General features: G+C 37.7%; 2 protein-coding genes across 3 annotated transcripts; one reads left to right on the top strand and one right to left on the bottom strand.

The window, feature by feature from the left end:
• Positions 1 to 977: 977 nt before the first annotated feature.
• On the top strand, positions 978 to 7,392 carry LOC103703450 (uncharacterized). 2 transcript variants are annotated; one of them, XM_008786300.5, is made up of 10 exons: positions 978 to 1,136; positions 1,699 to 1,860; positions 1,957 to 2,018; positions 2,236 to 2,326; positions 2,591 to 2,677; positions 3,610 to 3,663; positions 3,917 to 4,101; positions 4,932 to 5,014; positions 5,264 to 5,364; positions 6,873 to 7,392. In XM_008786300.5, exons 2-10 carry the CDS (start codon positions 1,816 to 1,818, stop codon positions 7,089 to 7,091), a joined length of 927 nt encoding a protein of 308 aa, XP_008784522.2. In that variant the 5' UTR covers positions 978 to 1,136; positions 1,699 to 1,815; the 3' UTR covers positions 7,092 to 7,392. The 2 variants fall into 2 exon arrangements, with proteins under 2 accessions (XP_008784522.2, XP_008784523.2); XM_008786301.5 differs by having other exon boundaries at positions 983 to 1,136; positions 3,917 to 4,035.
• A 1,473-nt stretch (positions 7,393 to 8,865) lies between these two features.
• Positions 8,866 to 13,412, bottom strand: LOC103703456 (heat shock cognate 70 kDa protein 2-like). The gene is made up of 2 exons (XM_008786306.6): positions 12,999 to 13,412; positions 8,866 to 10,815 (listed from the first exon to the last, which is right to left on the bottom strand). Exons 1-2 carry the CDS (start codon positions 13,210 to 13,212, stop codon positions 9,083 to 9,085), a joined length of 1,947 nt encoding a protein of 648 aa, XP_008784528.1. The 5' UTR covers positions 13,213 to 13,412; the 3' UTR covers positions 8,866 to 9,082.
• Positions 13,413 to 13,768: the final 356 nt, after the last annotated feature.

The raw sequence follows: 13,768 nt of genomic DNA, 5'->3' as shown, positions 1-13,768 counted from the left end.
TATGCTAAGGTTTGTATATGATTGTATGGGTACAAGTATATGGAGACATAAGGATGGAGAGTTGGAAACGTTTTTGAGTTGGTTGTTAGCATCAACGAGTTTGGTGTCTGTCATGGATTTTGGTCATATCAACATCTTCTAGTTTGAAATAGACAAGTTGATCTTATCTAATTTGGCTGCAAATTATGCACAATGTTCCTTCCGCCTTGGTGTAGACCTAACATCCGAAATCGAGGGGGAAAAAAAAGAATGCAATTAGAGAATCGGACATAGAATTTACCAAATTATCTAAAGATTTCTTCAGAGAGTCAGTTGAATGATTCTCTTATATTCGAAAAATAATACCTTACACCATGTACACCATACCAAACATCTCTATCTTTTTTTTTTATTTTTTAATGGATTTCGTTTATGATATGTTCCTCCATATGGTATCATGCACCATGCCAAATAACTTTATCTTTTTTTTGGATTTTATTTATGATGTGCTCCCAGATAACCCACAACAAAAGACAGAGTAATTGGCATGGTACATGGTCCAGTTGATACATATAGTGAAAAATATAATTTTGCCATAAGAAGAGATAATTAACAAATAGATAAAAAATAATTTTTAGTGAAAAAAATTATTTCTATATTGTAAGCACCATATAGCGAAGCATACTACTAATTGCAACTGTTTATTTTTGTTGATTTTATTCTTCAAATATTTATCTTGATAGATCGCTACAGTATACAATATTATATTATTATATTATAACAATATTTTATTATATTATAATAATATTATATTATATTATATATTTATGTATTAATATATATTATATTTTATTATGTTGTTATCTAATGTTAAAATTTATAATTATTTTATTATACTAAAAATATTTTTTAATTTATATATTAAATATAATTTCGTAATATTTAGAAATGTAGTTGAGTTTTATTTTATAAAGCTGTACTTAAAAAAGCTCTCGAAAGCTCTACCTTCAACAGCAGCGCCGTGAATAGGCAAGTGTCATTGGCGGCATCCACGGACGGTCCCGCCGCCCAGCCCGTCGTAGGGCGTTCTACTATTCTTCTCTCTGTTCATACTTCGCCCTTCCAGACGAAGGGCAGGCGCCGCGACCTCCACCCAGGTAATCGTCTCTCTCTCTCTCTCCTCTCTTTTCCGCAGAGATCGTTGGGCCTCCTCTTTGTTTTCTCTTTTATCGTAAACCCATCCAGAAGCGAACCTGTCGCCGGCGATCCCCAGTTTAGAGCCGGTGGCTCCATTCGCTCCTTCCCAAACCCTTCTCTCTTGAACCCGATAACCTCCTCTGATCTCCTTTCCGTTCTCGCTTCTGTTTTTCTTACCCCCAAAATATTGCGAAAAAACTTGTTTGGTTGAGAATCTCGCGATAGATATTTCAGCATATGGATTTTAATTAATATACTATTTTCAACCAGTTTGTGGATCTTTATATTTTGATCTGAGTCTTGCATGGCTTATGCCTTTCTTAGTTTCAGATTACGGTGGTCTTAAAAATGTTATTATCCACCACCTATAATATTCGAAGGGATTTCAGAATAAATGTTAAACTTGACGCATTGTTACTAATTAGTAGCCTCATGTGGTTTAGCTGTGATTATGATTTCTTGGTTCATGTCATACTCAGAGAACTCAGAAGGTGCCATTTACTAACATTATAATATTGATAGGGCGCTGATTGTCTTGAGGCTACGAGCGGGTCGCCATCTTCGCCCTGAGGGGGAAAAAAATCTCTAGGGCCTCCAAAGCGTGCCAGATTCGGTGAGCCATTTCCTCGAACGGTTATAATGAAGGGCAAGACAGTGGCTCTGACCTTCACCGAGCGCATTCGGGTTCGTCTTTCTTTCTAGGTTCCCATGAAAAAAAGACACCACGTCAAGATAGTTTATTATTTGTTGGCTGATGTTCTTATAACTCCTGGGTTTCAGAATATCTTGGCTGCCAACTGGCAAGCCCAGCTCAATACTATCAAAGTTGATGCCAAAGGGAGGTATATTTCGCTCTCTCTAAATAGCCCCGATGCCAAACGGATATAATAAGATAATTAGTTTATTATTTTTTTCTCTTTTTAAGAAAAAAGATTATCCAATTAGAATGATTTGGCGGAGCATTTGCAAGATTTTCGCTGATTCATGATTCTGTGTCCGCATGTAGTTTGCTTTCATTTGACTGAATGATTAGTTTTAGTTTTTTATTGTTTCGAGCAGCAAGGATGACATTTACTCATCCAAGATTCACTACATGTTTAAGAAGGGCAGGCCATATATCTGGATTCAAGAAGGGGACTTGCACAACATGGTATGGATTTCTTGGAGCACTGGAGCATTTGCGGCTGTTACTATAGTGATTTGATCTGTTCCAGTAATATTCTTTTGCTGAAATTAGATGCAGTGACCACTAAATAATCGCTTGGTTATATCTGATGCAAACCCTGACTGCTCGGTTTTCATTTACATCGTTGTTGCATGCTCCATATATGTGGTGCTGGATAGAAATAGTTTTTTGATATGCTCGTTGTTGAATGACTCAATCCGCCTGATAGGTTTAATGCTTATTTTGCAGAATATTATCATTGATGAGCGCGCTTCTCTTTCAGTGAGTAGCATCCTTCCAGGTCCACTTCAGGGCTTGTTGCAATCTATAAGAAAGGTCGGTACGTCATTGACATCTTGCTTTGTAACTTCTGTGCATGGTTTCAATGATTTTGTAAGAAATTTGCTGAAGATCTGACTTTGGATCTCCAGTTGCTTCGTATAGATTGTTTAGGAAGTTGTATTTGTCTTGTCCCATAATAGAAGTCTTGTCTTTATATTAGTTATCCGCACCAAACCTTAATGACATTGCATATATCATTTATTGCATTGATGCTTACAGTTTCAGGACATCACGATCAGGAGAAATAATACTGTTCCTTCCTTGCAGCACATATGCAACTCAAGAATGACATTTTGATAAAATCACTTATTCACTCTCCATATATGAACATGTTCATCTCTCTCTCTCTCTCTCTCACACACACACACACTTACACACGCACACTCTCTCTCTCTCCCCCCCCCCCCACCCCTGGTGGCATGTGTAGTTTTTTAGCAGCTCGTAGTTTCTAAGTGGCTTTTCTCCAAAAGCATGTGCATGTTTTCTTTTCCTATATTGTCATATCTTTTCAAAAACAAAGTAATGAATAAAACTCGTTTACTATTTTTTTAGAATAGCTTTCTCAGATAATTTCTAGCATGTTCTTCAATTTGGATGTTATCTATACAGAGATGGCAAATATATTTCATTTGATTCTTGGTACATGAATTTTCCCCCCTCCTTACTAAATAAGCATACTATTGACCAAAACATGGATTTGTGGAGTATTGCCATTACCATATCTTTAGTAAGTAACTACAGCTTTTAAATTGTTTTCTTTCTTGTCTATTTTCTGCGGAGCATATTGTTTCTGCTTGATAGTTACCGGGGACTTGGGAAGCTATGGCATAAAATGTGCACTCTGTATGATTTTACATTAGTGAAGGGGCACAAGAGTGATACTGGAATTCTTTCTCTGACACAATATCTGGGTCTGTCTATTGCAGTTGCCAGCTCGGGTTGCTTTGGCAGGTGATATCCGACCTCTTAAAGATGATAAGGTAATATAACCTTTAAAATTTTCTGTAAATTTGGACTTTTGAAAATTTAAAGTTTCATGAGTAAACCTCCTGATCATTTGTTTATTAGTCAGTTAATTGGAACTCAAATACCAGTCCTGTTCGCAAAAAATTCTGTCAAAGTTCTCTTAAGATGGCTGGACTGTCAGTAATGATGTTATGGATCCTATCATATATGATGTATGTGGTGATTTGCCAACTCTGATTTTCTGCTGCTTCTAATGCATGACTCCAGGCCCAGATTGTTACAGAAAATCTAGCAGAATCTGTAATGTCAGAACATGAGACAGTTAGCCAGGCCAGTTACAGCGTATCTGCCATACTAAGTTCTGCCAGTACAAGTTGCAGATCAAGGTTCGAAAACCTTCAGGAGATACTAAATGAGAGTAGCAGCTACAATGTTTTTAAGTTTAATATACGGTATGAGAGGCTTATTTATAATATTGAGGTCCCAATTTACTTTTTTCTTTTTTCAAAGTCTGCCGTGGAAAATACACTTTTCCCTAAACATATTGTTCTCCTCTTGTGATGTGGTTAGGTGACTTGTGTTTGTGTCTGGCTTTTTGGACTTAATGAGTGTTGGACTGATCTGATAAATAAAAGAGAATGAAATTAGAATGGTCATGGGTAAGATTCCAAGGTTTAGTAGAGAGAGGAATATCAGTTTAGTGTTGCCATCTCAGGTCTAAGATCTGATTTCAATACTCTCCTAGCCAGGGTAAAAAAAGGAAAGAAAGGGGGCTTCACAAGATTTAGGTCAAAGTTAGAGTTTAATGGACAAATAATGCTAACATAGTATGTCAATTAGCAGACTTAGTTTGAAGATTCCCAGCCTCAGTCATTTATACACCCTGGAGATATCTCTAATCTTTGTGTCCTTTGGGCTTGCATGCACCGATGCTCATCCATTTTCCTGCACGAAATCCTCCACAGCCATTGCATATGCATGAACCAATAAGACATTATTAGCCAATATCACATGACAAACACGTAGCTTTATTCGTCATAATAATCTGGACATTTTCTTAAATATGCTTACTACTATCCAATAAAAAGGTTAAAATCACATATACACCTCTAGATGAGTTATGGAGTGATAAAATAGAAACAAACCACTGCAACTGACTCACTTCTGATAAAGTTAATTTCAGAGTGAGTTTAAGCACCCCAAAGATATCTATGTAATATCCACATCCAACCTTGGTTTGTTACTGCAAATGCTTGATCGACATTTTAAATCTTATCTGCAGATCATGCACTTATATTGATGGCAGTGGGGGCACCCATGATGTGGAACCAGAGGATGTTGAAGCACCTAAAGCAGAAATGTTATGTAAGATTTATGTGTAGCAGATTTCAACTTTTCAATTCAGATATAAATCTCAGTTAGTTTAAGGTCATTTCTAAATCATTTAGCCTCAGTTTAGTTGCTTAAGAAAATAATCTTGTTGCTTTTCAATGTATCACTTGTGCAACTGGGACAGTTTTCTCTAACCAAGACAGTTTTGTATTCTGCCTTGTTAATTTTCTTAAGCACATTATCAGTTTGTTTCGCTTACATGCTTTGTTGTCTTTTCTGTAGTGCCATTTTCTGAAAAGATAATTGATGGGATCAATCAAAGTCCGGCAAGACGTCGAGCATTGATGTTTTTCTGTTTTGAATATTATAATGCAACTGCAAGAGTAAGTCATGCAGCTTTCTCATCTTCAAGCTGCATTATCTTTCCATATGTTTAGTAAAATCAAGCTTTGTAGCATTTGATAGCAAAAGGAAAAATTACTCAAATCATATGTTTGTTATAATTAGTGAATCTAACAAAACATGCGTAGTCAATGTTACTGCTGCAGGTCTTCAAGTTTACACCTTTTCCGTGCAATGATTTTGAGGATCTAAAGCATATACTTAGGACAACTGTTTTCAGGCTCTCAGACATCATCAATAAAATTGAATTTGAGACCCCCAGATATTGCATTTATATATTCTCTATCTATTATATTAAAAATTATCATGCGAGTTTAGGAGTTGCTTATCTATACATGTTTAATTCTTGATAGTTTATTTTGAAACTTGGAGTTTAATTATATTCCTGAACAGCTTATCATAGCAAATTTCCAGTTAAAGAGTCTTTGGCATCACATTATTCTGTAATTTGTTATAGTTGCCACCTTCCACTTTCTTGCGTGCTGTTAGTGGTACACTTCATTTGGTGGATGAACCTCATGCACAATAGTCTCCTTTATTTATGCAAGTCCCTTACTTTAGACAACCTAGTTATTTAAGAAAATAACTCCTTTTTTAAGGAAAAAATCACTACAAAAAGCACATGGTTCATATGCCGACACCAATACACACCTAAAGCACTCTAAAGCAAAATCCTAATAAATTTGGAATTCCCTTAGCTCTGTCCGAACTTAAAGATAATTTTAAAAAAAAATGTTTCTAGCCAAAAATAAATGTCATCATTGTTTTACCTTTTTATATCACTAATAAGTGACTCACTAAATCAATAATGATGTCCTATTTGACTTAAAAACTAACTAAAATAACTTGCCTACAAACAAAGTACAAAAGCACTACCAATTTAAAAATGGAAATTAAAAATGGAAATTAAAAATGGAAATCTCTTTGTTTAACTTGAATAAGGTATACTCCTAAGTCCTAACTAGACATGTCATCTAATGACCCAAACACTGGTCCTTACACTGGGATGCCTTCTTGATATATTGAACAGGGGCTACCTGTTAACAATCATGATACAGATTCATGCATATTACTGGCAATAAGGAATACATAGTTGTCAAAACGAAAATATTTTGAATGGCTTTATAATAATCAATTGGTATTCTCTTTTTCATTTGCTAAGTGATAAAATTACGTATATGTAAAAGATATCACAGATATCCTTACATATTGCTATAGACCTCTAAAAATATATACTCTTATCATGTGAACAGACTTAAAAATCCATATAGATATTGGAGCCTTGCAAAAAGGTTTCTAAATTGTTATCTGAACATAGTTGCAACTTGATACCGTGGCTTAATCTTGTTCTTTTTGTGGTTATAACTTATGGGCGTGAAATCTTTCAGCTTTAGAAACTTGTGCAAACTTATTTTTTTATCAAGCTTAGATTAGAAACAATTTTAGCAATTTGTTGCTTGTTTACTGACTCTCCTGTTACCACATGAAGGATGCCCTAATGCTGTCCATCGACCGGAATGGATTCGATGTCCTTGCTAAGGTCCCAGAAACAATTACCAGCAGCGGCCTCAGTCAGCAGTATGGATGGAAAGAGTTCAGGTTCACATTCAAAGAAGAAGCACGCGATATTGAAGCTTTTTGCCGGATGCTGGTGGAATTGGAAGAGGATGCGCTTCAGAGTGTCAAGAGCTATAGCGGGCTAGGTTGAACCATGAAGTCTGCAATCATGATCAAGGCAGTGATCTGTGACATCCGATCAACATCTGAGTTCCCTTCCAGCAGAAATTTTTCTTTGACTGGCCTCACAGCAATGGAAGCTTTCTTGACAAAATTGTTGTTCCTTGATCTGCGGTCGATGCTATTAGGATTCCAATTTTCCATCAACTTGTAGGTCTATAATTATTAGAAAATGTTTTGCAACCGAAAGAATAACTGGAGAAATTACAATAGTAAATGTATGAGACTACAGCTGCATTTTTATGAATGTGATGTTAAGATGGTCCTCTCTACTTCCCACTCTAGATCGACTCAGCAAATTAAGTGTGTGGAATGGAAACTGTTCCAGTCATATTTCTGAATACTCAAAACCATGGTTACAATATTCTCCAACTCAAATTATTCTCAGTTATTCTTTTGACCGACTAATTCTCGAGTTGTTCTCCAAAAATAAATTGATCTAGAAGTATTCAATTATTCTCGAATTATACATGAATTATTCTAATTGTGATCTCTTTTGCTATCTTTTGTTATTTTTGCATCTCCTGTACTTATTTTTAAGTAGATAAATTTAAAAATACTTTAAAATCTATTTTTAAATTTTTATCATTGTTTTCTAATTCTTTGTTTATTTAAACTCTCTCCTTTTTGACAGATTTGTTGAACTTTTGTTGAATTCCAAATCATTATATCCAGCTGAATTCTTCCCTAACATGGAAGTTGTGACTATGCTCATTTGTAGCTAAATCTTTGCTATTACAAGGTTTGTACAGGATTCTTCAGTCTAACAGATGTTAAGGCAAAACTCTTGTCCAGTGCCAGCCTTCTCCAAGTAATTATTACAAGGCTTGTACAGGATGTGAAAGTCACCAATGAATACTTGTCTTCCAAAAGGAGCTCAGAAGTTCTTCCTTTGATGCACACTAAGTCCATTGGGTCGTATATTCAAGTCATGTCTTGAATCTGTTCGTGTTCCATTTTCTTATTGTTGCATGGTTTTTCGATGCAATTATCATTTGACATTGAAAGTGCACGCAGATTATGCTTGGCATGAACCTTACATTCAAGAGCTAAGCCAGGAATGCCCATAGCACTATTATATTGACAGGATTACAAAGAATCCCACCCTAATAACCTGCTTGTGCTTTTTTTTTCACTGCAAATTGTACAATCGCGGCAAGACAACCCAGGCTTCTTTATTTAATTGACACAAATGGCTGATTATGCTTGAAAGCAGTTTGATCAAAAAATGAACTGAATTTTTGAGAATTATCTTGACAATTTTTATTTCCTGGACACAGCTTCTTACCTGCTATGGTAGACCAGCATTTTTCATTTATGTTCTTTAGATTTGAATGATTTTAATATAATATTGCAGGAGAATTGACAATGTCTTGTGGGGGAAAAAAAGAGAGAAAAGATGCAATCAAGCTGCAATCATCTTTCAATAACAGACAGATGGTGTTCCTAAAGGGACAGGATTATTTCAGTAATGATTGATTTCCTAGAAAGATAGGACTGTAAAAAAAAATCTGCAGAAATAGAACATATTGTTCGGTATTCATTGATAAATGGCATGATGACCCCGTGGAGCGAACAAGAAACCAGCATCTCAACAAACCAGACTGAGCCAACATCTCAAGCAAACCAGATTTAACCAATATCTCAAACAAACCAGATTTTTCCCACATACAAAAGACGCAAACCTGCTTTGTATAACTTATTCGACACTAGGGGAACAGGCATATGCATAGCAAGATAAGCAATTGTTTGAAAGATATGCAGAACTGGTATATTGGATATCAAAAATAAGAGTAACCAAACTGATACAGCATTCAACAGCTAAAGCAAAAAAAAAGGTAGAAGAGACATGGCCTCTAATATAATTGGGCCAAATTGTGAAACTAATGGAACAAGATATCCCATCAATACTTAGCACAAACAGATGTTGAAAAATTGTAAGCCCATGAGAATTTAATCTCCTTAATCAACCTCCTCAATTTTGGGACCAGCATCGCTACCACCAGCTGATGGACCATCTTCATCCATGCCACCAGCCGCATCAGCACCAGCACCCTGATACATCTTGGCAATAATAGGGTTGCAGATGCCCTCCAGCTCCTTCATCTTGTCTTCAAATTCATCAGCTTCTGCCAACTGGTTCCCATCAAGCCACTGAATTGCTTGCTCGACGGCATCCTCAATCTTCTTCTTATCGGCAGCAGGAAGCTTGGATGCAATCTTTTCGTCCCTGATGGTGTTCCTCATGTTGTATGCATAGTTCTCCAAAGCATTCTTGGCCTCAACCTTCTTCTTGTGCTCTTCGTCCTCACCCTTGTACTTTTCGGCCTCTTGCACCATCTTCTCGATTTCCTCCTTGCTCAGCCTTCCCTTGTCATTGGTGATGGTGATCTTGTTCTTTTGGCTGGTGGTCTTGTCCTCCGCTGAGACATTCAAGATGCCATTGGCATCCATGTCGAAGCACACGTTGATCTGAGGCACACCCCTTGGAGCAGGGGGGATGCCAGACAGCTCAAACTTGCCCAGCAGGTTGTTGTCTCTGGTCCTAGTCCTCTCTCCTTCGTAGACTTGTATCAAGACACCAGGCTGGTTGTCCGAGTAGGTGGAGAAGACCTGCTCCTTCTTGGTGGGGATGGTGGTGTTCCTCGGAATCAACACGGTCATGACTCCTCCGGCGGTCTCCAAACCAAGGGAGAGTGGTGTCACATCCAATAAAAGAAGGTCCTGTACTTTCTCGTTGCCCTCGCCGCTCAAGATCGCAGCTTGGACAGCAGCACCATAGGCAACAGCCTCATCTGGGTTGATGTTCTTGCAGAGCTCCTTCCCGTTTAAGAAGTCCTGCAGCAACTGCTGAACCCTGGGAATTCTGGTTGATCCACCAACGAGGACTACTTCATCAACGGAGCGTTTGTCCATCTTAGCATCTCTAAGGCACTTCTCTACAGGCTCCATGCATTTCCTGAAAAGATCCATGTTTAGCTCCTCAAACCTGGCTCGGGTGATGGTGGTGTAGAAATCAATGCCCTCGAAGAGGGAATCGATCTCAATCGTGGTCTGGGCGGTGGATGACAGGGTCCTCTTTGCCCTCTCACAGGCTGTCCTCAACCTCCTAAGAGCCCGAGGGTTGCCGCTGATATCTTTCTTGTGCTTTCTCTTGAACTCCTGAACAAAGTGGTTCACCATTCGGTTGTCGAAGTCCTCGCCTCCAAGATGGGTATCTCCTGCGGTGGCCTTCACCTCGAAGATCCCCTCCTCAATGGTAAGGAGGGAGACGTCGAAGGTACCACCTCCAAGGTCAAATATAAGAACATTCTTCTCGCCGACGCTGGCGGCCTTCTTATCAAGACCATAGGCGATGGCAGCAGCTGTGGGCTCATTGATGATACGCATGACATTGAGGCCAGCGATGACACCGGCATCCTTAGTGGCCTGCCGCTGAGAGTCATTGAAGTAAGCAGGGACAGTGACCACAGCATTCTTGATAGAAGAGCCAAGATATGCCTCTGCAATCTCACGCATCTTCATCAACACCATAGAAGAGATCTCTTCAGCTGCAAACTGCTTCTCTTCCCCCTTGTACTGGACTACAATCAAAGGCTTGTCTCCAGGGCCAGGTATGACCTTGAAGGGCCAGAGCCTCATGTCACTTTGTACAGAGGTATCACTGAATCGTCGTCCAATCAATCGTTTGGCATCTGCAAGTAGATGTGTTTGTTAGAATAATGATGGAACCTTAGAATTTGCAGTCTAAAGTAACAGGAACAGACATCATCTCATATACAACAATAAGAGCAACGATGGAACTAAGATAGAAATTTAATTATTTAACATATAGCATTGTTGACAATATCAAGAGAGATTATCACAATGTTCTCCTTCAACAATATTTACATAAGCTAATGCTACAGAATAAATATATGCACAGGTAAAGCAGGTAAAAAAGCAACAGAAAATCCTATATATCAAATAAAAAAAGGGCGGCTCAATGCATGAGGCTTCCGCAGTGCGAGGCCTGCAAAAGGTCAAATGTACACAGCCTTGCCTTGCATATAGAGAAGCTGTTTTCGTGTTTTAAACCCATGACCTCTAAATCATAGAGCAATATCACCATTGCACCAAGGCTCATTCTTGACATTATTAAATGAAATCATTTAAAAAATACTCAAAATATATAGCCATCTAATATATTTATAAAATTTACAAACAAAGAATCATCCGACTATTGTTAGATAGTTACAGAAATACTCATCCTATCTAATCATGTAATGCGTTGACAAAATTAAATTTTGCAATCAAAGGAATCATCAGGATTACTGTCAGCTATGTGAGAAAAGCAAACTACAAGCTGTAAAACAACTAAACAACAATTACAAAAAAAAGGAAGCACTTAAAAATGACTACCATTCACACATGATAGTCGGCAGGAATCTCAACTTAACATCTCCTGCATATAGGGATGACACTTGATACTGGTATATTCATATTAAGGATGCAGATATTAAATGGATGGCAAAATTTGATTTCATATCTATTGAAACAAAGATGAATATCGGATATTAAGTATATCCATATTTGTTCCAAATAGATATGGATAAAAGTCAAATATTAGTTATATTCATATTTTTTATTCGACCCACACATGATTAGATACTACTTCATACACAAATCGAATTATAAGCAGAATTGAATGATGAAATCTAGCCAATGATATAATCATTAAGGATGGGATAGTTATTCAACCCAAACCAGAGGCAGCAAGTGTCCAAGCCACCAAGTCATTAGTCCGATTGTAGTGTCAATCAGTCAAACCAGATTTTGTGCAAAAAAATATTTCAAAAATTAAAGAAAATCAAAAAATATAATGAAAATATTAATAATTTTATATTAAATACCATCCTTTAAATTACACGACTTTAAATTCCACGATACTCTTAATTGACAATAATCATGTATCATCTAATTATTAAAAAGATCTGCAACAAAATTTTAATGTAAGAATATTTACAAGTTATTAATTACTAAATAATAAAATAAAATAATTATTTTTATTTAAATAGTAAAATTTTGAAAATACCATAAAGAAAACAATAAAGCTTATAAATTATTCTATCTTTGTTAAAGAAACGTGGTTATTTTTGATAGAAATGTTTAATTATTGAAATATTGCGACATATTTCCAATTACATCATTTAACAACGTGGACAGATTTTTCTAAGAATAAGAAATCATCAGCTTGAAACAAAACTATTAAGATCCACAGCACGAACAAAGTTTATAGTTCTGTACTAGCATCGAGATTCGGATCTAGCAAATCTCTTTAAGATCCGGATCCAGATTCGTATGCGGCAAAATTTATAGCTGCGTATCCGGTTTGTATCCAAAATCTGATCCAGACCACAGATACACCGTTTTCAACCCAAACTCCTGACATAGACTTAACAGAGATAATTACAACAAAGATCTAAACCTTATAGTCTTCTTCTTTAAAATTCCTATTTCTGCATCAAAATTTAGCAAATAACTTTTTCTCTAGAAATCCCTTGTTGGCATTAAATATTAGCAAGAAAGTTACCTTGAGGAAGACTAAAAAACCCAAATCAAGGCAATACCCAATCTAACACAAGATGAACGAACAAATTAGATAACACCCAGATCTATCAAAAAACGCAAACCAGGTCAAGTAGGTAACAACAGATCAGACCCCTAGATTCGTCAAATCAAAAAACACAGCTATTCTAACACAGATCTACCACGAAAATCTTATAGAAACAGAAAAAAAAACACTCCACAAGCCCCAGATCCTCACCACCTCGGATCCGAAAACCGCTGGAGACTGGCAGATCTAAGGAAAAAGGACATCAGGGGAAGAAATACTCACCGAAAACGGTGTTCGTGGGGTTCATGGCGACCTGGTTCTTGGCGGCATCGCCGACGAGACGCTCGGTGTCGGTGAAGGCCACATAGGAGGGGGTGGTGCGATTCCCCTGGTCGTTGGCGATTATCTCCACCCGATCGTGCTGCCATACACCGACGCACGAGTAGGTAGTCCCGAGATCGATCCCGATCGCCGGACCTTCGCCTTTGCCGGCCATCTCTTCTCTCTACGGATCTAGAGCTCGAATCTAATCTAAAAGAGAGAAGGTTTAAAAAAAAAGGGGTAATAGCCGGCGGCTGCTTGACCCGTGAAAATAATCCCTCTACCCGGAATCGGTGGAGGAGGAGGAGCGCAGAAGGTGGTGCTTATATAGTTTTGGAGCAATGGAATTCTAGAAGTTTCTATTCCTCCGTGCCCGTCGGATCGGCTACGGACGCGCAAGATAGATTTGGATTTTTTCGTCCTGTAGACGTGTTCTGATTGGTTGAGGATTTCAAAATATCGCGCCGACCCCGCCCGCCTTAACTTGTTCCAACGGAGCAGGCTTGCAAGTTGCAAGGGCGCATGTGAACGTGATGTCTGAACACGTTCACATGAAGAAAAAGTCTATCACGGCAGGCTTCCATTTCTGACTTCCCAGCCACCGTTGGAATATTAACTTTACCGACGCCTAGCGACCTACTTTATACTCGGCCTAAATTTGTTGAAAAACTATTTCTTGTGAGATTTTTTGAGAGTAAACATGCTCTCTAAAAATAATATTGTCACCTACC

The sequence above is a fragment of the Phoenix dactylifera genome, chromosome 8, assembly GCF_051530095.1.
Source record: "Phoenix dactylifera cultivar Ajwa chromosome 8, Ajwa_hap1_PhDact_Kaust_v1.1, whole genome shotgun sequence".
Lineage (NCBI taxonomy): Eukaryota > Viridiplantae > Streptophyta > Magnoliopsida > Arecales > Arecaceae > Phoenix > Phoenix dactylifera.
The sequence above is the reverse complement of the archived record's forward strand: the minus strand, read 5'-3'. Positions and strand labels throughout refer to the sequence as shown.

Bases quoted from the DNA above. Each gene is read 5' to 3' on its own strand.
- LOC103703450 (XM_008786300.5), top strand. From the start codon at position 1,816: ATGAAGGGCAAGACAGTGGCTCTGACCTTCACCGAGCGCATTCGG. The intron at 2,019-2,235 runs GTATATTTCGCT...TGTTTCGAGCAG, and splicing joins AAAGTTGATGCCAAAGGGAG to CAAGGATGACATTTACTCAT. The intron at 2,678-3,609 runs GTCGGTACGTCA...TGTCTATTGCAG, and splicing joins TGTTGCAATCTATAAGAAAG to TTGCCAGCTCGGGTTGCTTT.
- LOC103703456 (XM_008786306.6), bottom strand. From the start codon at position 13,212: ATGGCCGGCAAAGGCGAAGGTCCGGCGATCGGGATCGATCTCGGGACT. The intron at 10,816-12,998 runs GTGAGTATTTCT...ATCTACTTGCAG, and splicing joins CCCCACGAACACCGTTTTCG to ATGCCAAACGATTGATTGGA.